Source organism: Nicotiana tabacum, chromosome 4, assembly GCF_000715075.1.
Source record: "Nicotiana tabacum cultivar K326 chromosome 4, ASM71507v2, whole genome shotgun sequence".
Taxonomy (NCBI): domain Eukaryota; kingdom Viridiplantae; phylum Streptophyta; class Magnoliopsida; order Solanales; family Solanaceae; genus Nicotiana; species Nicotiana tabacum.
The window spans coordinates 70,209,476-70,231,500 of record NC_134083.1 but is presented as its reverse complement, the minus strand read 5'-3'; the positions used below and the strand labels follow the sequence as shown (position 1 = coordinate 70,231,500).

The 22,025-nt window shown below is 35.3% G+C and overlaps 1 protein-coding gene across 1 annotated transcript; it reads right to left on the bottom strand.

Moving 5' to 3' along the window:
* Positions 1 to 551: 551 nt before the first annotated feature.
* On the bottom strand, positions 552 to 21,523 carry LOC107793038 (MADS-box protein AGL42). Its single transcript, XM_075251996.1, has 8 exons — positions 20,896 to 21,523; positions 20,607 to 20,797; positions 19,026 to 19,110; positions 2,378 to 2,439; positions 2,184 to 2,283; positions 1,999 to 2,040; positions 1,865 to 1,906; positions 552 to 1,018 (listed from the first exon to the last, which is right to left on the bottom strand). The coding sequence occupies exons 2-8, from the start codon at positions 20,786 to 20,788 to the stop codon at positions 857 to 859; spliced, it is 675 nt and encodes a 224-aa protein (XP_075108097.1). The 5' UTR covers positions 20,789 to 20,797; positions 20,896 to 21,523; the 3' UTR covers positions 552 to 856.
* Positions 21,524 to 22,025: the final 502 nt, after the last annotated feature.

The following is a 22,025-nucleotide window of genomic DNA, read 5'->3' as shown; positions in this document are numbered from 1 at the left end:
AATTGATGCTGGTTCAAATCATATATCCTTAAAACACAATATAAGTTTAATTGTTATTCAATTTTTAGGGTAAACAAATGCAAACAGTAATATAGTTCTTGTCAAATTTGACTGAACAAAAGAAGTCATCGAGTCCTTAAACACAAGTTCGAGCTGGACTGAAGACTCTTTACTTTTTCTTCTTCTCATTAACATTCTCCTAATTAAAACCAGAACTTTGTACGATAGAAATAGTCTTATCAAACTTTTGAGCGCAAAACACAGCCGTAGAGTTCGTTAAAACTAGGGGATAGGTCCCGTTAATTGTGTAATCTGGTAAAGATGTCAATGTAATTGAAAAATATTTATTAATTTAATGTTTTTGCACGATAGTTTTGTAACTGCTGAAGACTATATATCATTTTAACCATTTAAGGAAGGTAACGGGCAAAAACAAACGCATATGTGTGAGAGATTGTGCACATCTTCAACCCTTTGATCTTATAGGAGGATTCGGAATTTTAAGCAGATGGGTTCCTACGACAAACTGTTAATATACAATAATATTTAGATTTACAGTCAAATATTTATAGACATTTAATAAATTTCTTAGTATTATATATATAAGGTTTGGTTAAAAACTAGTATTAGATTCACGTACTTGTGGATCTCTCCCTATGGATCCTAGAAGTGTTTCCAAATATTTATTCATGCGAGTAAACATGACTATCCTTTTTCTTAGTTGTCGAATTTGCAAGCCCTTATGTGTGTAAACAATTGAGCAATGCTAGCCATTTATTCTATGTTACTGAGAAAAGCCATAAAATATGTATGCAATTATGCCAATCGAAATATATCCCATTAATTGTCTCAACAACTATGAGCAGCGCATTACAGGAAGGCCGATAAACAATTCAGTCTCCACCTCCGAATTCTGGGTATTTTTGCTACAATTTCCCCTTTCTTTCAGTTGAGTTGGTGGTGTAAGTGGCATTAGTGCTGGTGCTGCTGGCGCTGATGGTGTTGGCATTAGGCGGCACTGGGTTGATAAATGATTTTTCAAATGTGCAAATGAGAATATAAACCAAATATTAGTGTAACTGTTTAAATCAATAAAATACAGTTCAACTAGCCTATAAGCTAAGAAATACATGATTAATTAGTATAATGATGCCCTAATGTTATAATCTGACTACATTTCATAACTTACGCGTAGTTAGAAATATTAATTACTAAGGCCCAAAGCACCAGTAGATATTGAGAAAATGTATAGAAATGGAAATGAGTATAAACCACTAAGCAGTCACGATAATACTCAACGCTTTACATGCACAAACACTTGCATTAACCTATGTATGCTTATATACTTGTATAACTGCACAGATGTGATTTCAGAAAAGCAATGTACAATAAATCCTAGTATGATTTAGTCAAACGGGATTTGATACTATAACTTCTTTTCGCCAAAATAAAGAATAATCAAGATAGGATGGCCTCTAACACAAAGCAAATTTTGGAATATCAATTTTTTACCGCAATGATTAGCCATAATAGCAAACTTAACTCTTTCCATATGGGATTGCATGCAATTGAACTACAATTTCAGACAATACCATGACTCCTTTTGCTAATTGGATTAGAATAAATCCCTATAGATTCAGTTTGCATGTTTAATAAGTCGCAGAGTTAGGATTTTACTTTTTAACTATAAAGAAGTAAACACATAAAAAAGTCAAGGAGATTCAGCATATGGCATATATCGTTATGCCATATGTCTGACGAATCGACTCCCGTTGGACATGAGTGGCACCGCCGCTGTGTCCGATGATCATGCATTTTCTTTAACTAATAGTCTAGGGGATAAAGCGAAAATCAGAGAGTTCACCTTTTCACGTAAATTTGCATTTTCTTCTTGCAATAGACACTCCTGAACAAGACGAAAAAATACACAAACAGTCAGAAAAGAATGAATTTACCAAAGAAGTAAAAGCCCTAAAATGCATAAACTGTTCATCATACCCTGGCTTTTAGGCTTTCTATTTCGTCCTTAAATAATTGAGCCTAGAAAATGACCAAAGACGGAACAGGTTAATGATTACTGCGAAAACACCTAAATATTGGATAAAATGGTCTGATATTGCAAACAAGAAATAAGGAAGAAAAGGTAATCAAAGTGCATTTTGCAGAAGATTAATTGATACTACCTTTCTGGCCCTGATGTTTTCCAGGCTCCTCTCGAGCTTGCTGTCAATCTCTTGTAGTTCATCCATTGAACATGACCCTAAACCTTGTCCCATCAGCTTCCTAATTAAGGCATTTGATAAATTCAACATTAATTTAAGTAAATACTCCAAGTAGTTTGAGAGAAGCAGATTGAAGAATAAGCGGAGAGAATAACCGTTTGGAAACTTCAAGGATTTCTATCTTCTTTGCCATGTTAGCTGTCTCATGCTTCAAGTGCTGCATATGAAATCAATATATGATGAAAGAAGCCATACTTAAAAAAGAAAAAAAAAAGATGAAAGAAGCCATATTGTGACAATAAAAATATGCAAAAACTGGATTATAGATGATGCTCAATGAGATATTCTGTATAGTTTTACCCCATTGGTCATAAATTAGGTGCAAATTAACAATCTAGTAAAATGAAGAATTATGGATTGATTTTATGCTAATTATCTCCCTCATCAAATCGGTCGCTTGAATTGCTGATTCAGTAGGACTGATAGGAAACAACGAGAACATACTAGTGGGATCTTCTCAGGTTGGAAATGACAAGCTAAATTTTATTAATAGTCACAGTTACAGATTTTGGTAAGAAGGTTTCTTCATTTTGTCCACTGTAAGATCTTTTCCACAGTGCTAATTGCACAAATATTTCTGATACAGAAAGACCAATAATCCATCATCAACTGAATGTCATGGATATATTTGTTGTAGATGTAATTAAGAATTTTATAGGTACTTTATTGGATTAAGTTTGAGTTTAGTCTGCAACTTCTTTTGTATTTCTCTAGAATAATCTTATCTAGAAAGACCTCTAGACTCTCTTTTGTATTTTCTAAGTGATAAATTTTATCAAAAGATTGTTCTAGAATTCTCCTTTACACCTATAAATAACCTTCTTTTTACTAATGGCTATTTGCAATAAGATATATACTTCGTTACCGATAATCTTTGTTTGGTGTAGGCACTGATATTTTATTTTGTGTGCGCCGCAAACTGGATAACCTAATCGAGTTTTACTTTAGAAAACAAACAAATTGATGTTAAATGCTTTCCTGAGATTGTCGACTAAAAAAGGAAAACAAGAGAAGTATAGTTGTTTTGACAAGTCTTGTTCTATAGAAAATAGATTTGTCAGAATGATATCTTTTTATAAACAAAGTAGAAATTTTCTACATATCAGTTTAATAATGACAGTGTCATGAGCATATTAAAAGACATACGTAGGTTCCATAAATTCACTAATCTGTCTCCTTGTTATAATACACGACACAATACTACTTTCACATTCATTTTTTTGGAGGCGTTTGGATATGGCCTATGGAATTTTGACCATAATTAATTTGGTCAGAGAAGTGTAGTTGTATATAAACAAGTCTTTTTTCAAATGGCCATACTTTATTTGAAGTGCTATGGAATTTAGTTACGTAAGGAATTATGGTTAACTTGAATAAGTTTCCTTAATGACCTTTTCTTTGTGTGGACCATGAACTAATATAAACTGGCCTTAATATAACTTAATATCTCCTTAATATAGAAAATTAGTTTAGCCCTAATCCCTTGCATTGATATACTTCTACGAGTTATTGTGACATATATTGTCACATTAAATAGTTGTAGTCATTCTTATTGTTTCCTTGGTCCTATTTAAGATATGGCTAAACAGAGACACGTTCGAATTACTCCAAGTGGGAGTTCTTGAAGTCGAGAAAGGGGAAAACGTAGAAGGATACATCATCTCAGGACTTATTTCTATAATGATTCAGACCCAGAGCCTGAAGTCATCAGGAATGTCCCGAAGGGCAAGGCAAAATGAGTTAAGGGATCAGGGGGCTGAGCGAAGGGAGGGAGAAAAGAAATTTAGGGAATTTAAGAAATTTAAAATGGGCCCTGATGCTTCCATTCCTGAACATGTACACATTTTTTAGTTAAAAAGAGCTAAATTGGATAATTACATAGAAATTTCTGATTGGGAAGCATTAGTTGTTTTAGCAGACTCTCTTCGAGAGCCTTGGGGTGAAATTTAAACTGAGATTTATCATGATGTTTGGTCTAATGCACCTTTTAGCGTATATGTGCAAGAGTTAGTATTCGATTGGTATATGGATGTCCTAGCAAACATGTAAAATGTTATTATATATTTTATATTAATAAAATTTAAATTATGTTGTTTGTCTCACAAGTTACATATATTATTTATTATTTTATCTTGTAATGGATTGAGACTTGAAATAAAGTACACACTAAAAAGTAATTTTAATATTAATTAAAATATTTAGATATAGATGATGAATGGAAACGTAGTGACCTTTCGATTCTATACTAAATGTAGAATTAATATTATAATTAATTTGCTTGAGTGTGTAATCACATGCATAAATTGACTGCAGTATATATATTGATGAGTTAAACTTGTAATATTGCCTCTAATAACAGATATGGCATCGAAAAGTATCATTGCTGACTTGAACAAGGGTGACAAACTGAATGGTGAAAATCACGACATCTGGAGTCGTAAGATATGGTATGTACTCGAAGAACAAGATGCTCTTGAAAGTATTAACCATGTTATGAGTCACCCAGAGGAGGGTAACACTGCACAACACATGAGGAATCTAGAAACTTACACTAATTGGAAAAAGAAAGACTCCACTGCACGTGAAATTATTGTAAGTTCAGTTGCTCATGATTTCATCCACGAATGTGAGCAATATCCTACTGCTCAAGTCATGTGGGCACATTTAAGAGAGACATATGGGGTACAACTGTGACTCATCTTTGATAGCTGACAATCAAGTTTGACACGTACAAAAAATGTCATGATCACAGTGTCAAGCAACATCTAAGGGTGATGTCAAATATGATTGCTCAACTCAAAAGTGTTGGTCATGTTCTCTCTGATGAGCAACAGGTCCAGGCAGTGATTCGGTCTCTTTCCAATAATTGGGAACATCTGAAGGTTAACTTGACCCACAATGATAGCATCAAAACTTTTGCTAATGTTGCCCGTCATGTGGAGCTTGAAGACGAGCAACTTGGTGCTGCTAAAGCTGTACCTAATGCCTTTGTGGCAGAATCAAGTGGTGCAAAGAGATCAAGCTTCAAAAGCAAGAGAAACTGGAAAAATGATGGAAAGGGTAAGGATACCGGAGAAAGATCCTCTAAGAAAAGAAACAAGCCAAATTTCAAGAAAGAAAAACGGTTCTACAAGAAGAAAGACAAGAGCAAGATGAAGTGCTACAATTGTCAAGTTCCAAGGCATTTTGCTCGTGAGTGCACTGAGCCGAAAAAGGTAGCATTTCAAAATACATCTCTAAGTGCTATATATGTTTCTAGCACTGTTTTACTAACTGAATCTTATCCTGTGTGGATTGTAGACTCAGGGGCCACCGACCATGTGAGTCATGATAGAGAAGTGTTTATAGAGTTTCGTCGAATTCCACCTGGATCAAGGCAAGTATATCTGGGAAATAATGCAAAGCTTGAATTCAAAGGGATAGGCTCTTGCAGAATGGATATGCGTGGTGGCTGATCTTTGATGTTGCATGACGTCCTATATGTTCCAGAGATTCGACGAAACTTAGTGTCTGTGTTTGTTCTTCTAGATTTAAATTTCAATTCGAAATTTAGTCGCAATGGTCTTAGAATTACTCTAGACAATGTTGTTTATGGTTTTGGACATCGTTATGATGGTTTTATTGTGTTAGATTGTAATCCTTCTATGTATAACTATTATGTTGACCGTTGTGTTATGGCATGTTATTCTAGTAATAATGATGTTGATGTTATTGCATGGCATACAAGATTAGGTCACATAAGGCAGGATCGAATGAATAGATTGGCTAAGGAAGGACATTTGGGTTCTTTCTCTAAAATTAAAATACCAACTTGTAAAAATTGTCTTCCGGAAAGATTAAACGTAAACCATTTGGAAAGGCTAAGAGAGCTCATTTTCCATTGTAATTAATCCATTCAGATATTTGTGGTCGAATGAATGTAAGGGCTAGGTCTGGTGCTTTATATTTCATTACGTTCATTGACGATTTCACGCGCTTTGGTTATGTCTATTTGATTTCTCATAAATCTGAAGCACTTGAATTTTTTAAGAAATATTTGAATGAAGTTGTTAATCAATTAGACAAAAAGTTTAAGACCTTAAGAATCGATAGAGGGCGTGAATATCTTTCAAAAGAATTTGAAGAATTGTGTAATGAGAAGGGCATCACCAAACAGTTAACTATTCCTTACACACCTCAACAAAATGGTGTAGCAGAAAGGAGGAATTGAACACTACTGGACATGATTAGGTCCATGATGGCGCATGCAAATTTACCTATCTCCTATTGGGGAGATGCGATATTGACTGCAGCCTACATATTGTACAAAGTGCCTTTTAAATCAGTTTCTTCCACTCCTTATGATCTATGGACTGGTCATAAACCAAACTTAAAAGATTTACGACCTTGGGGTCGTACAGTATATGTAAAGGATTCTTTTAGCAAGTTTGGTAAATTAGGTCCGAAAGGTAAGAAATATATCTTTATAAGATATTCAGAACACTCCAAATGGTATGTGTTCATTGGTGAATTAGAGGATGAAAGTTTTACTGAGATTGAATCACGAGATGTCACATTTTTGGAAAATAATTTTCCAAAAAAGAGCGAGGTAAAGAATGGAGAGCCTCTTTATGAAATGTTGTACTCAGATAGTCAGCAAGTATCTTCTAACACAATTGATAATCAAATCGATCAAGATCTTATTCTTGATCCGAGTGGGAGTGGGAGTTCTCATTCCCAAAATCCTTCTGACGAATCCGAATTTCAACTACGAAAGAGCACCAGGAAAAATATACCGAAACGTACTTATTATGAGATTGAAGATTACGTTTTCTTGGTACCTCCAACAGAAATGGATGAGCCAAAGTCTATGACTGAGGCCTTATCGAGTCTTGGAGAAGATGAGTGGATGAAAGTAATGAAAGAATAATTAGAATCCATGAAAACCAACAAAGTATGGGATCTAGTTGACCTTCCGCCTGGGCGTAGAGCCATTGGGAACAGATGGGTTCTCAAAGTTAAACGCAAAGCAGATGGGTTAATAGAAAGATACAAGGCATAATTGGTGGCAAAAGGCTTTACTCAAGAAGCTGGAATAGATTATGAGAAAATATTTTCACGAGTCATGTGAAATTTACCTCAATTCGCTTACTTTTGGCTATTATTGCACATTTGGATTTGGAATTATATCAAATGGACGTGAAGACAGCTTTTCTCAATGGAGAACTAAATGAAGAAATCTACATGGAACAACCTATAGGCTTCATCGTTAAAGGCCAAGAAAAAAAGGTCTGTAAATTGAAAAGATCTATTTATGGCCTGAAGCAATCTTCAAGGCAATGATATTTGAGATTTCACAAGGAGATGATATTGTATGATTTCACCATGATCAGTGAAGACCATTGCATTTATGTGAAGAAGTCCAATGGGATATTTGTAATTCTTTCTCTTTACGTGGATGATATTTTATGTAATACCCCGGAAAATTTCAAAGTACTTAAACGCTATTAAGAAAGTTGATGTGCGATAATTATATTATTTTGTGTGCAGACGAGGACTATTAATATGATGGATATCAATTGGATATGATAATAAGTGTACGAGGCATATTATAAGTGATGTGGGGTCTAAGGAGAGCCCTAAGCCCAAGTCAAGTTGGAAATTTCATGATAGACTAAAGTTTCAAATGGGTACGCACAAGACCAAACTTTGGACGAGCATATATATATATATATATATATATATATATATATATATATATATATATATATATAGGAGTTATGTAATGATCAACCTATCAAATGAAATATCTTCGAATCTAGTTTCTAACGCTTCAAACTGTTTGTCATTTGGATACTCTTACAAGAAGTTATGACCAAATTACCAAAACCTGAAAGAATGTGATTTTGCGGTCAGATGTGCGACCGCATAATCATTATGCGATCGCAAAAGTGATTCTGCGACCGCAAAATGGTCGCAGACCTGACCAGTGCAGCCCAGTTCTGGGCATCAGTTTTGCGGTTCATTGTGCGATCGCATACCTGAGTTCGGAGGGTCTATTTTCTTATTTTCTTAACCCGACCACATTTTGATATATAGGCTTTGGGACTTATTTTGGGGAATTTATCTGATGATTTTAGAGAGAAGTGAGAGTGTTCTAGAGAGAGGAATTAGCTCAAGTGCTTTGTTCATCAAGATCTTGTCCAAGCTTTGAAATCCAATAAGGAAATCTCACAAGTTATTCATCTAAGAGGTAAGGTTCCATACCCTAGTTTTTAATTTCGAATTTGGGTAGAAGATGGTTGATTAGGAGTATGATTCTTGGGTATGAGAGTATTATTTATACATGCATGTACCAATAAGGTTTGTGGGAAGATTGTTGAGCTCAAATGGGTAAAGATTGGGTTGAGGAGCGAAGAAAATCTTGTAGAAGAACCTTGTAGTTAAATCTGCATGCATAGTGTTTGATAAAATGCTCAAATGAGCTGAGACCATGAATATCTTCCTAATTATGGTTCAATTTTATTATGTCTCAAAATAGATTGGGATTGCTAGAATTTTCGGAACGTTGTAGTAATTTAAGGAAAGCTCAAAGCGAGGTATGCTGGCTAAACTACTCTCTTAGAATTGAATTCCATGATGTTCCCGTAAGTTTCAAGTATGGTTGTCTCAAGTTCCTTATTCTATGTTCCGAGATGTTCCCAATAAATTTGATTGTCCCAAATAAGCAAAGTGTCGAGAATTATGTATTCAAAACATGTTACGAATGTTCCTATCACATTATGTTATCCTTTGGAAATGTGTTTAAGAATGATATATGTATTAAAATGCTATGTCCTTGAGTCATGTTTCAAATGAAGGCTATGATGCCAAATTATATGAGAAAATCTCAATATGCTTAAGACTCTTAATTACTCATATGCGTACCTAAAGTTTTGATTGAAAATGTCTTATTGTTGATAATCTATAAAGATGGTTGGAAGTGAAATAAGTGAATCGGGGGTATAAAGTGTTGCCAACGTGCCAAGAATGAAAGTTATACTTGTGGCTAATGGTGCCAATGAAATAGGATGATGTGGAAAAGATTATGAAATGAGCTTTGACTCAATTGTTCCAAAATTATTTAAAAAATAGAATTCCCTAAAAGCTTATGTACTCAAGTCATGTCCATATGTGGTTGTTTTAATAAATGCTATGCTTTGTAAGTATTTTCAATGTGTTTTGCGTCCTTACATATTCGTGAGTGAAAATTATTTATTGCCCTTTTGGGGAAAAGTATTTCAAGAATAAATTGTGTGTTACTTGTTGATGATTTTAACTTGCGCATCAATTGCTAATTATTTTACTCCATTTCTCGGAAAGAAATATATTGTGCTTAAATTGTTCATTTCTAATGAACTTAAAATTGTGATTTCCAGAATATTATATATGTTGATATTTATGATGATGATACATGAGAGGGAAGAAATGAAAGTGCGAAATATCAAATACGGCCATCGTGCCTTGAATAAAGAATCTTGTGAATGACCAAATGAGCCAAGGGAATATTGTTGTTGTTATTGGTTGAAAATGCTAGTGGAGATTCATACAATATGAAAGATGATGAGGTAAATACATTTGTACCTATGTTACCTTTGTGTGCAAAAATAAAAATAATATTTTTGGGAAGTATCATTAGCAAACCGAAGAAGGGTGGATTATAACAACCCACACCTAAAACTACACGTGCCGGTGTAGGAGTGGATTGTGATTATTCGCCTTATTTGGGATGAGATTGATGGGTTGATAATATTCCTCTTAATTGGGATGAAACTGGTAATAATTGTGGATTGGAAAAGTCAACCCACATGGCATATATGGGAAGGCGGCCTAGCTGATCGGGTGGAGATCGGACGCTATGTTGCGCACATGGTGGTACTACTCTTGGTAACACTTTTCTTTCACATGTCAAACCACATTGTTCGTTGGGAGATAGCCTAGCCGATCGGTCGTAATCGGACTCCGTGCTACAAATACGGTGGTGTATCGGTGCTAATGATCTCCCAACCACTAATATATATTAATTTGGTATTTTGAAAATTGTTATCTTTTAACTGGACATTTGGATATTTGTTGATTGTGACTTGTTGTTTCTATGGTTTTCCCTTTCTTATCTGGGCATTCTATTTTGAAAGAGGACAGTTAGCTTTACATACTAGTACCATTCCATATGTACTAACGTTACTTTTGCCGGGGGCGCTGCATCTTCAATGGATGCAGGTGGTTCATCAGCGAGCAACTTTGGTCCTCGGTAGCAGCTACTCCCTATTCAGCAAGTTTTGGTGAGCCCTACTCTACTCAGGGCATAATATCATTTGATGTTGTACTTTGTATTTTGAGGTATAGCCGGGGCCTTGTTGCCGGCATTTTCATATTACTCTTCTGTTGTAATTAGAGGTTCCGTAGATAGGTTGTGGGTGGTAGTCGAATGTTGGGAATTGAACTAGAAATGTTGGTATTTGGCAAACATATTTTTCATTATATCTATAAACTTGTAATATTTTGGAAATTATGAATGAAGCTACTAATGGAAATGAAATGGGAGTTGTTAATGAAATATTTTCAATGTTTGATTAATGGAGTACATCTCCTCTTTATTCATGGATGAGTTGGGTCAGTGTTATAAATAGCGCTCGCTACAGCGCTAAAAACGTGTAGCGACGCGAGGCGAGCGTCTGTCGCTACAGAGGGCCTGTTGCATTGCGATTCAAAATAGCGGTCGCCTCTGCTTGTGTAGCGAGAGGCGAGAGTGTGGCGAGAAGCGAGCGTAGCGTCGCTATTTTAAAAAAAAAAAGAAAAGAAAAAGGCACTTAAGTCGCGATTAGGGCTTGGGTGAAATCACTTCTTACGAGCAGCGACCCTTCTTCTCCAGTTCTCCTTCAGCGACAAAATTAGGGCTTGGGTTCACATCTTCTTCTTCTTCTTCCATCGTCAGCCATCAGCGACCCCTTCTTCACCAGGTATGTTTCTTTCTTTTCTTTTCTTCTTCTTCTCCTTTCTTCTTCTACTTTCTTCTTCTTCTGGTCGACCACCATTGCTGGTCTTTTTTTTTCTTTTTCTTCTTCTTTCTTCTTTCTTCTTTCTTCTTTCTTCAGTGATCGCTGTTTTTCTTCTTCTTTCAGCTCTGTTTTTCTTCTCTTTCAGCCCAGCTCTGTTTTTCTTTCTTCCATCATCTCTTTCAGCTCTGTTTTTCTTCTTCTTTCTTTGCTCTTTTTTTCTTCTTCTTTCTTTCTTTATTTGCTTTATTTTTGGGTTCTTTGCTCTGTTTCTTCCATCATCTCTTTCAGCTCTTATTTTTCAATTTGTTGCTTTGTTTTTCAAAATCGAGCAGAGGCAGTAGCTGTATTTTTTTTTGTTGCTCTGTTTTTCAAAATCGAGCAGAGGCAGTCAGATAGTAGCTTCATTTTTTTGTTGCTCTGTTTTGTTACTATGTTTTTCAAAATCGAGCAGAGGCAGTAGCTTTATTTATTTGTTACTCTATTTTTTCAATTATAGATTTATAGTATTATAGAGTAGAATTAATTGCATATTGAGTCTATGACTATCAACTATGAGTCTATGACTATCTATTGAGTCTTTAATTTTTGAATGATATTTATTAATATATTATTGTTATTGAGTTTTTAGTTATATGTATATAATATTTTATATTTTTGTATAAATTGTCGCTTCACATCAAAAAGGCGAGCGCTTCGCTGCGCGCCTCTCGCCTCAGTGAAGCGGGCCCTCGTCGCTATTTGTCGCCGCACGCTATCCAAAATACTGAGTTGGGTAGAAGAAAATCTAACAGGCTTGCTCGGCCAGTTTTACTCGGTTGGGCGCCGGTCGCGCTTCCCGAGTTTGGGGCGTGACATTTTATTGGCCGAAAATAATTTGGAGTATTTGAAAACTATCAAGTCAGGGCTTTCAAAGTCATTTGACATGAACGATATGGGTGAGGCGGACTATATCCTAGGAGTTAAGATTCATAGAGACTGTTCCAAAAAGTTATTGAGTCTATCTCAAGAAACTTATATAAAGAAAATTTTGGAGCGTTTTCGCACGAATAGTTGCAAATCCTTGGATACTCCTACAGCGAGAGGTGAAACTTTAAGCCTTGAAATGTGTCCCAAGACTAAAAATGAAAAGGAAGACATGTCTCGAGTTCCGTATTCAAGTGTTGTCGGGAGCTTGATGTACGCTATGATGTGTACTCGCCCAGACATTTGTTATGCCATATGTCTGGTTAGCAGGCATCAATTCAATCCTGGAAAAGATCATTGGAAAGCTGCGAAGAGAATTTTCAGATACCTGAATCAAACCGTAGATTATTCACTATGTTATAGTGGAAATGATTTATACTTGAGAGGATATACAGATGCTGATTAGGATGGTGACCGGAATGATAGAAAATCAACATACGATTATGCCTTCTTACTTAATGGTGGTGCTATATCATGAAAAAGTAGGAAACAAACCTGTACAGCCCTTTCAACGATGGAAGTTGAGTTCGTGGCTTCTGCGTCTGCAGTACAAGAAGTTATTTGATTGAAGAGATTTTATGAGCATTTGGATATTACAAAGAACTCTCAGGGTCCCATGACTCTATATTGTGATAGTCAAGCAGCTATTGCATACACAAAAGATCCTAAGTATCACAACAAGACCAAATACATTAACATCAAGTATAACTTTGTGAGAGACATGGTAGAAAGTGGAGAGATAAATTTACAGTACATTCCTACGCAAAGCATGATAGCTGATCCTTTTATAAAGGCAATATCTAGAGACCTGTTTGAGAAACATGTAATGGCTCTAGGCTTGCGAAGGATATGAATATATATATTTATGTATTGTAAAATAACTTGATTATTATAATATGCTCATATATATTTGACTCTTGAATTTATGCTTATATCTCGTATGCACGTGACGATATTTTGTTGATAAAGAGTGTGTCGAACAAGTCGCGAGATTGGCTCTCTCACACGAGCAATCGCCTCTTACGTTAAGAATCGCGAAGAGATGAGACCTTATAGAACCTTGGATAATGCGAGGTTATATTTACTTATTAAGGTCGGTGTTGACAACTAGTCAGGCTTATGAATTTTAATATTCGATTATGACTTATTTTGTAAGCCAGATATGAGTTTCTCCAAAAAGTTAGATTTGAGGATTATTAAAGTGAGAAACTCGGGTTAGACATTTAGAGGTGTCTAGACCAAGATCTGTACGGTGTTGAATGATTAAAATAATAAGACACAAGCATCAATATAAGGTGAGAACACTATAACATGTGTTTCATACCACGTGTGTTATCGACCATGGGATAATGGAAGAATGAATCCATGCTTCTTCATTGTGTGAGATCCCAAAAAAGTTATATTAACTTTTATTGAAACACCCTTTGACATTTTTACTGTCTCTTGAAGTGCCAATCAGTATTGCTACTTTAGCATGTCACTAATAGCCATGAGTGATTCGGCAATACAGTGCATGTCTAGGAAAGCAGTTGATTTAGAATGGAAAGAATCGAGCAGAAAGGGAAGACACCTAAAAAGAATTTTTTTTTTTTGGTAATTTAACTTGTATTCATAGGTCGACCATTACACTTACCATGAGGGTATCAAATGTAATTATGAATACAAAGTTATTCATGAACTTGAATTCACCTCTTTTCGAGGATGAGGGATAACAAGCTATAAGAGTAGCAAATGATGGCTGGGGTATTGCGAGTAATAAGATCCTCATGCTAGTAGTGAATCCTTTCTGTATGTGATTGGATTTCTACATAGAGCTTTAGTACAATCTTTAATTGGTTTTTGAATGTTACAACTCTTTGCGCTTGCAGGTCGCACCAACTATTTGCCAGTATGAATTGTGTGTCAAAGACATCGGTCTACCCCACTATGAGCGAAGTGGGAGATGTTGGATTATGGGTCGTGTGTAGCTCCATGTGGGCTGACCCGGTCCGGTTAGGAGAGATAAGTGAGACAGTGTAACGATCCGACTTGTCGATTTAAGAATTTATGCCTCGTTCAGTGACTTAAGGTCTCGAACAGCTTCGTAATATGTATTATGACCCGCGAGTGTGGTCGAGTTTAATTTTCGAAAGATTCAGAATTAAATTAAAAGAACAATTCTTATTTAGAAGCTTAAATGGAAAGAGTTGACCGGAGAGTTGACTTTTGAGCAAACGACCCCGGAATAAAATTTTGATGATGGCAATTGCTTCGTATGATTATTTCGGACTTAGGCGTATATTCGGATTTAGATTTGGAAATCCGTGGGATAATTCGACGCATTTTGGCAAAAATTGGAAAATATAAGATTTTTAGAAAAGTCCGACTGAAGGTTGAATTTTTGATAACGAGATCGGATTTCGATTCCAAAAATTTAAATAGATTTGTTGTATCATTTATGACTTGTGTGCAAAACTTGAAGTCATTCCGGATTGATTTGATATGGTTCGACACAAGATATAGAATTTGAAAGTTCAAAGTTTATAGATTTTGATTTGAGGTACGATTCGTCGCTTTGATATTGTTTGATATGATTTGAGGCCTCGAGTAGGTCCGTGTTATGTTATGAAAGTTAATGGTATATTTGAACGGGATCCCGAGTGGCTCGGGTGTGTTTCAGGATGAGTTTTGAGCGAGTCCGGGCATTTCGGCGCTCTAATATTGTTCTGGAACATTGGAGGTGCGGACCGCACAATTCCATATGCTGAGGCACATTTTTGAGTGTTGTAGCAGATGAAAATGTGCTGCAGCAGACGAAAATGTGCGGACCGCAGAGGAAAAGTGCGGACCGCACAATTCTGTCTGTGGCCGCACTTCTAGTGATTTTCGCAGTTTCACTTGTCCGACTTCGGAAGCTTATATATTTTGATCTACAAAGAATTTGAAGACGATTCAAAAACAAAAGTTGTATCTCTTCGTGTCTAGTTTCCAGAAAGGTAAAGAAATTATAATTCGGATATCTGTAGAGAAAGTTATGGCCAATTTACTGAAGCCTGGTAGAGGAGAAGGCTGTGAAGTGTGACCGCATAATTTTTGTGTGACCGCAGAAGCTAGGATGTGCGACCGCAATTGAAATTGTGCGGACCACACATTGTGAGGTCAGATTGGGTACTATATAACCGAGGTTTAGGGTATTTTTTTATTTTTTGACTTTGGGAGCTCGGTTTGAGACGATTCTTCGTGGGTTTTTCAAGAAATTCATCAGGGTAAGTGATTCTAACTCGAATTTGGTTAATGTACATGAATATATCACTAATTTGATCATTTAATCAGTGAATTGAGTTGGAAATTGGGAAAATTTGTAAAACTTTTCAAAAACAAAAAATATAGATTTGGAGGATGATTTGATATTGGAATTCGATAAAATTGGTATGGTTGAACTCGTATCGGAATGAGTGTTTGGATTTCTTGAGAATTTTGTCGGGTTCCGAGAGGCGGGCCCAGCGTTGACTTTTGTTGATTTTTTGGAATAAATTTTTTAAGTCGACGTATTATTATCCGAAATTATTTTCGATGAATTTTAATGAGGTTGTACAATTAATTTGGATAGATTTGAGTTGTTTGAAGGTCAATTCAAGCAAGAAGGCTATTTTGGAATATCGGCCTAACTTCAAAAAGGTAAGTATCTTGCGTAACCTTGAGTGGGGAGGAATTACCCCTTAGGCATCGAGTCTTATGTGCCATTTGTAAAATGTGAAAAGTCGTGTGCGCGAGGTGACGAGTACGTACTCGGGCTTATATGTGCAAAATTGATTGGGTTAAAGTCTTAGGCATATTGTGTAGAAAATTGGATAATTGTTGGCATTTATTAAATCATCTATTTGCCATGTCTCACTTCGCATTTGTTGAATTTGTTTGTATATGACAATTTGATGTGGTTATTGCTTGTATATTTATGTGAATTCCGTGAGTTTGGTGATTTGATATTTCCTGGAAATAATTATATTATGAATTTTCCATCTGTAAATAATTAATGAAATAAGTATAAACTGAGGCGTTATATAATTATCAAGAATTTGGATTAATGTAGATGTTGCCCTATACTGAGTATTTTCCATCTCTGTTGTTGTTTTGAGGTTTTATATATATTGTGTGGAGTCTTGGGCTATTTATTGTGAAGTTAATTGATTTTGTTATATCTTTAGAATTGGTTGTGGCCATTGGGCAAATTGTGATATGAATTAATTTTGTTATGTAGCCGTGATAATATTCTGTGTAAATTGTTGTGTTATTTGAGTTATTATTTTGAGGATATAAGGGTGGCATTTCAGTGTTGATATTATGTGGGTATAAGAGTGGTATTTCACTGTTGTTATGTGTTGGGATATTGTCTGGGCGGAGCGATAAGGGTGGCTATAGGAGCGATAAGGGTGGCTATTTATTGTCAGGGCGGAGGGATAAGGGAGGCTATTATAGGAGTGATAAGGGTGGTTATTGTCAGGGATGATATATGATGATGTGGGGTTATTGCGTTGGTAATTTTCATGTGTTGTTGTGATTTTTCTTGTGTTTATTTTTATACCTTGTGCAATTTATCTTGTTGTTGGTAAATTGATAATAGTCTGATCTATGTTAAAATTGGGAGCATGTGGTTATTGCCAGGCGGATTATGAAATGAAATGTGGGCACGAGGTATCGTTGGTAAATAATGATGATATTGACACATGAATTATCCATGCAGTTGTGATATGAAATGTGGGCACGAGGTGCCGTCGTTAAATGATGATGATGTTTGGCATGTGAGTTGTCCGTGCTGTTTTGATAGAGAAATTGGCATGAGGTGCCGTAAAAATATGAAAGTAGGCTGAGACCCGTATTTTATTATTTTGAAATGTTATGTCACATGGTGACTTTTATTCGAAAAAGATTTGAAAGAGATTTATTTGAAAGTATTATATCCTAAATATTTCTATTCGAAAAACATATAGGCAAAAGATTTATATTGGAAGGACTTGATTAATTAGTTATACTTGTATTCATTATTTGTTGTGCAATATTTATGGTGTTCTTGTCGTCCTGCTGTGTATATCACTAGTTGATTATTGTTGTCATCATTATTATTTATTTCCTATTATTTTTGTATATTATATTGCACAGGTTATTAGACTAGTGAGTGTCTCGACTGTACCTCGTCACTACTCCACTGAGATTAGTCTTGATACTTACTGGGTACTGACCGTGGTGTACTCATACTACACTTCTGCACATTTTTATGCAGAGCCAGGTATTGGAGCTATCAGACTCGGACAGAGTTAAAGTGTGATCGCAAGGATTCAAGGTAGAGATCCTTGATCGTCGCAATCCCCTGAAGTCTTTTCATTTCATTGTACTATTAATTATTAATCAAACAGTATTAAATATTCGATCTTTGAGATCATTTCATGTATTCAGTTAGAGTTCGTGACTCAGTATTACCAGTCTTGGGAGGTTGTTTGTAATTATTTCCGTTGTTGGTTTCGATTATCTATTTTTAAAAATAAAAATAAATTAAAAAAATAATCGGCTTGAATTGTAATTATAATCGACTTACTTAGTCTTAGAGATTAAGTGTCATACGACGCCTGTGGTGGGATTTTGGGTCGTGACAGATAGGTTAAGAGAAGTTATCACTAAATCACAAACTCCTACTAAAGTGAACGTGCGAAAAAGGGAATGGTGGGTTATTTTTCTTAATCACTATTACTCTGCCTATTTATGTTAAGGAGAAAACACAGAACTTTCAACCGTTGAAATTTTCTTTCTGATTAATCCTTTCTACACGAAATATACACACAAGTTAGGGCATCTAATTGGTGAAAGATTAACTTTGTTTCCTAGTGATTCAAAGGTTGAGTTGGGGTAATTCTTTTGGTGGTGAGTTCAACGGTTTTCGCTGCGTCAATAAGGTACACAACTCGTTGTTCTAGCCCCTCGTTTTTATCTAACAAAAAGGGATGAATATAGTTCGCAGTATTTGGATAATGGAGCGGCAATCATATGTGTGAAAACAAAAAAGTATTGCCCGAAATGGAAGTGGAGCACAAATATGTGAAAAGTACTCCTAATCAAGTTGCGGATGAATTTACCGAGTCTCTCAAGTTGAAGATTTTTGAAGATTGAGATTAGGGATATTGTAAATGTAATTTAAAATTTTCTAGGTGCTTTACTAAATAAAGTTTTTGTTTTGTCTAGAACTTCTTTTGTGCATCTCTAGGAAGGATAGTCTTATCTATAAAACTCCGAATTCTCTCTTGCATTTTCTAGACAATTAGCTTTATCTAGAAGTAATTCTAAAATTCTCCTTTGGCTCCTAGGTTAGTCCCCTTTGTACTTGCCATTTGAACTAAAAAAGGTTGAAGAACTTCAATTCTCTTCTCCTACAACCCTCCTAACTCCTCAAAGTATTCCTCTTCATCTAACAATTTTGAAATAATAGCTTCAAAAGTAGCTGCATGTATATTTTGTCAATCAAACACAAAAAGCTGGATACAAATGAAGTCCAATATTCATCTACATGCAATTATAAAATTTAAGGCCAGATTCCATATATTGGTATAGGAAATCTAAAAACTATAAGTAAAAAAAAGAAAGGGAATGGCCGGAGCCCAAAGGGGAAGGAGTAATGATAGCAAAAGTATATGACAGTAGCATTATAGCTAATCTATATTTGCTTCTCACATTATTCTTGGTTATTGTCTGATGCACATAAGAGAAAACAATGGAAGTAATTCAAAAGAACACTGACCTCCATGTACTGCTCATGTTCATTGCTGTTGTCCACCATCGTTTCTCTTTCACGTTCATGATATCTCTCAATTGACTTCTGCATGCTGAATCACCAAAAATGAAGTAATTATAAGGCTTTAACCAAAACTAAATTGCACTTTGGAAACCTAGGTATGGGGTGCTTTTGTATAGTAAATGGAGGCACTATATACTCAACAGATTGTCATTTGGCATTGGGCATGTCATAAATTAGGGGAAACTTAACAAAGAACAGAATTTCATATATGAAAGCTCCATCTATCAAATGAAGAAGAAACAAATATTACTTCACGGGAGGAGTCCAAATAAAAAATACTATGAATTCACACCATTAAAAGTAAAATTGAGTTGCTAGTAAGGTCCCAATATTGCTATGTATAGTTCTTTTAATCATCAAACAACCGTGTGCTGGAAATGATCAATGATAGGCTTGATATTGTATGGCACCACACAAACCGATCCCTATTAGTCATCTGCGGCCACATTACTATTTTGTCCCAAACACCTATCTGATGCAGCTGAAATAAGGAGCTGGAATCAGTCAGGAGTGACGAGGTTAGGTGATAAGATCCTAGCTAGAATAGGGTAAATTTATTTGTCTTTACTTCTTCAATAGCAGCTAGTTTTTCTAGTAGTTGCATCACTTCACTTGAAAAGGAAAAAAATAAAAAGAATGATCTCAGACACAATCAACAAGACTTTAGTTGGATTTTGTTCCCAAAGAAATGAGGGTACTGGGGCGATAAGGAGGGTGACCTAACACATAAAAAGATGCATATATATTGGCATAAAATGATGAAAAGACCATGCGAGATCTGCAGCATCACAACATTCTACGCAATACTACAATCTAAAGTTCATCATAGCTAGCTAGGTTTACTTCATGTTCCATATGAACTCCTTCAATTCACGTTATATTGTTCAAGACTCTATATATTGAGCACCACCAAATGAAATTATATATAGCATAACGACCATGTGTGCTAGTTATTTATCCAGAACTCATTTAGATTGATAAGCCGAAAAGTAGATGCATGCATGTATACACTTATTTTAAAGGTCGAAGCAAAAAAAATCCATGTAGAGAAGAAGTTGAAAGAATAATATTATTGAAACTCAAATGCGAATGTTTTACTCGATCGATTGCTCAAGAAGGTAATAAAACCGTAACATTTATCAGGACTGTTCCTAGGACGATGCAACACTGGTGATAATTAACATGACGAAGTAAAGATTCTAGCCACAGTAAATCGAGATGTAGCGAACGGACTGAGTAAGCAATTGATGCACACGAGGTTATGACTAGGCGAACTTAAAAAAATTGTGTCATCGTACTTTCTAAGTACACAAAGTCCATGCCTCCTTACAGCTTCATCACAACATCGAAATTAGAATATTAATACTAGCAAGCAAAAGCATAAGAAAACGTACACATTGAACACAGTGAGAACTTTCTCTTTCAATGAAAAAAGGAGAATAGATCGAGTACGAGACGAAGATGGACCCGTTAAAACAATTGATTGATTATTGTAAAGATATGTAAATAAGAGGGGGAAAATACTTGGAGCTAGCAAAATCGTAGAGTCGTCCTTTCTGTGAGAAAATGATCAAAGCAACTTCAGCATCACAAAGAACAGATAGCTCGTTAGCTTTCTTCAGAAGTCCATTCCGGCGCTTTGAGAAGGTTACTTGTCTGCTTGATAAATTCTCAATTCGTTTCATTTGTACCTTTCCTCTCACCATTTTTATTTTCTGCACAATTAATTTAATCAATGGCAAAGGCTCCTAATTAGGAGTAGTTCAAAATTAAAATGAAAGAAACTCATCCAAGATTAAGAAAGAAAATTTACCAATAAATTAAGGTATAGCTAGCTACTAATTAATTAGCTGAAAAGCTAGCCGTGAAAGAAGAAGCTGATATCCGAAAGCTTAAAGAGAAGTGCAAAGCTGAATATCCAAGAAATTCACAAGCCAAAAGATTGTTGGAAGAAAAAAGTAAATCTGCGAAATAAATGCTAACAACTTCAAAACCCTAAAAGAAATCTATTTCAGAAACTGAAGTTTTCACAGCCACAAAAAAAAAGTTGCAAATGACTGGAAAACCCTAGCTGTGAAAATCTATATGTACAAACAAAAACTGTGATAGCTCGAAAATCCTAGAAAAAAACATTCAGCTAGAAAAGAATTAATGAAGGTATTGAGAATTTGCTAATTATAACACAAAAGAAGCCCAGAACCCAAGGATGAAAAAGGAAAGAGGATGAAGATAGAACAATCTTTAGAAGAAAAATTAAGCAATTGGATTCCTAGAAATACATAAATAGAAGAACCAAGATATGAAGGATCTTTATTTTTGGGTTGATGTATCAATCTTCATTTTCTGACCACAGAAACCCAATATTTCCATATTGATCATTGTTCTCTAATTATTCCATATGTCTCTTTCCATCAGTCTTATATTATCCACACAAAAAAAGAAAAAAAAGGAAAAGCACAAAAACAGTAAACAAAACAAAGTAAAAGACCGGGCAAAACCTCACTTTTATCTTGTTTTAGTAATCTCATATCAGAAAGCAACAGCAAAGATAAAGAGACCACTAATTCAGGGGCAGAAATGGGATTACACTTTATTTTATTGCACAAAAAATTGTTAGACACTTCAGAAACATATTTCTATTATCTTGTGGTACTTATCTTTAATCTTTTTAAAGAAAGATTCCTGTATAATTAGTGCAGCAATGAGCACCAAAATCTTAATTAGTGACAGGATTAGGAAGTGATATGAGCAGGTCGACGTCAATATTCTATATTATCTTAAAAACGTCTGGCAGAGACGTGGCCAATGGTAACAAAGAGTGTCACGTGGCTCACTTCGTTTGACGAGTCTGCTTCTACTTTTGTGCGTCCTATATATGACTGCTGCTATACTAAATATGTTAGTACTTCTTTATTGGCCCTAATTGACAATGCAGGTTTTTTG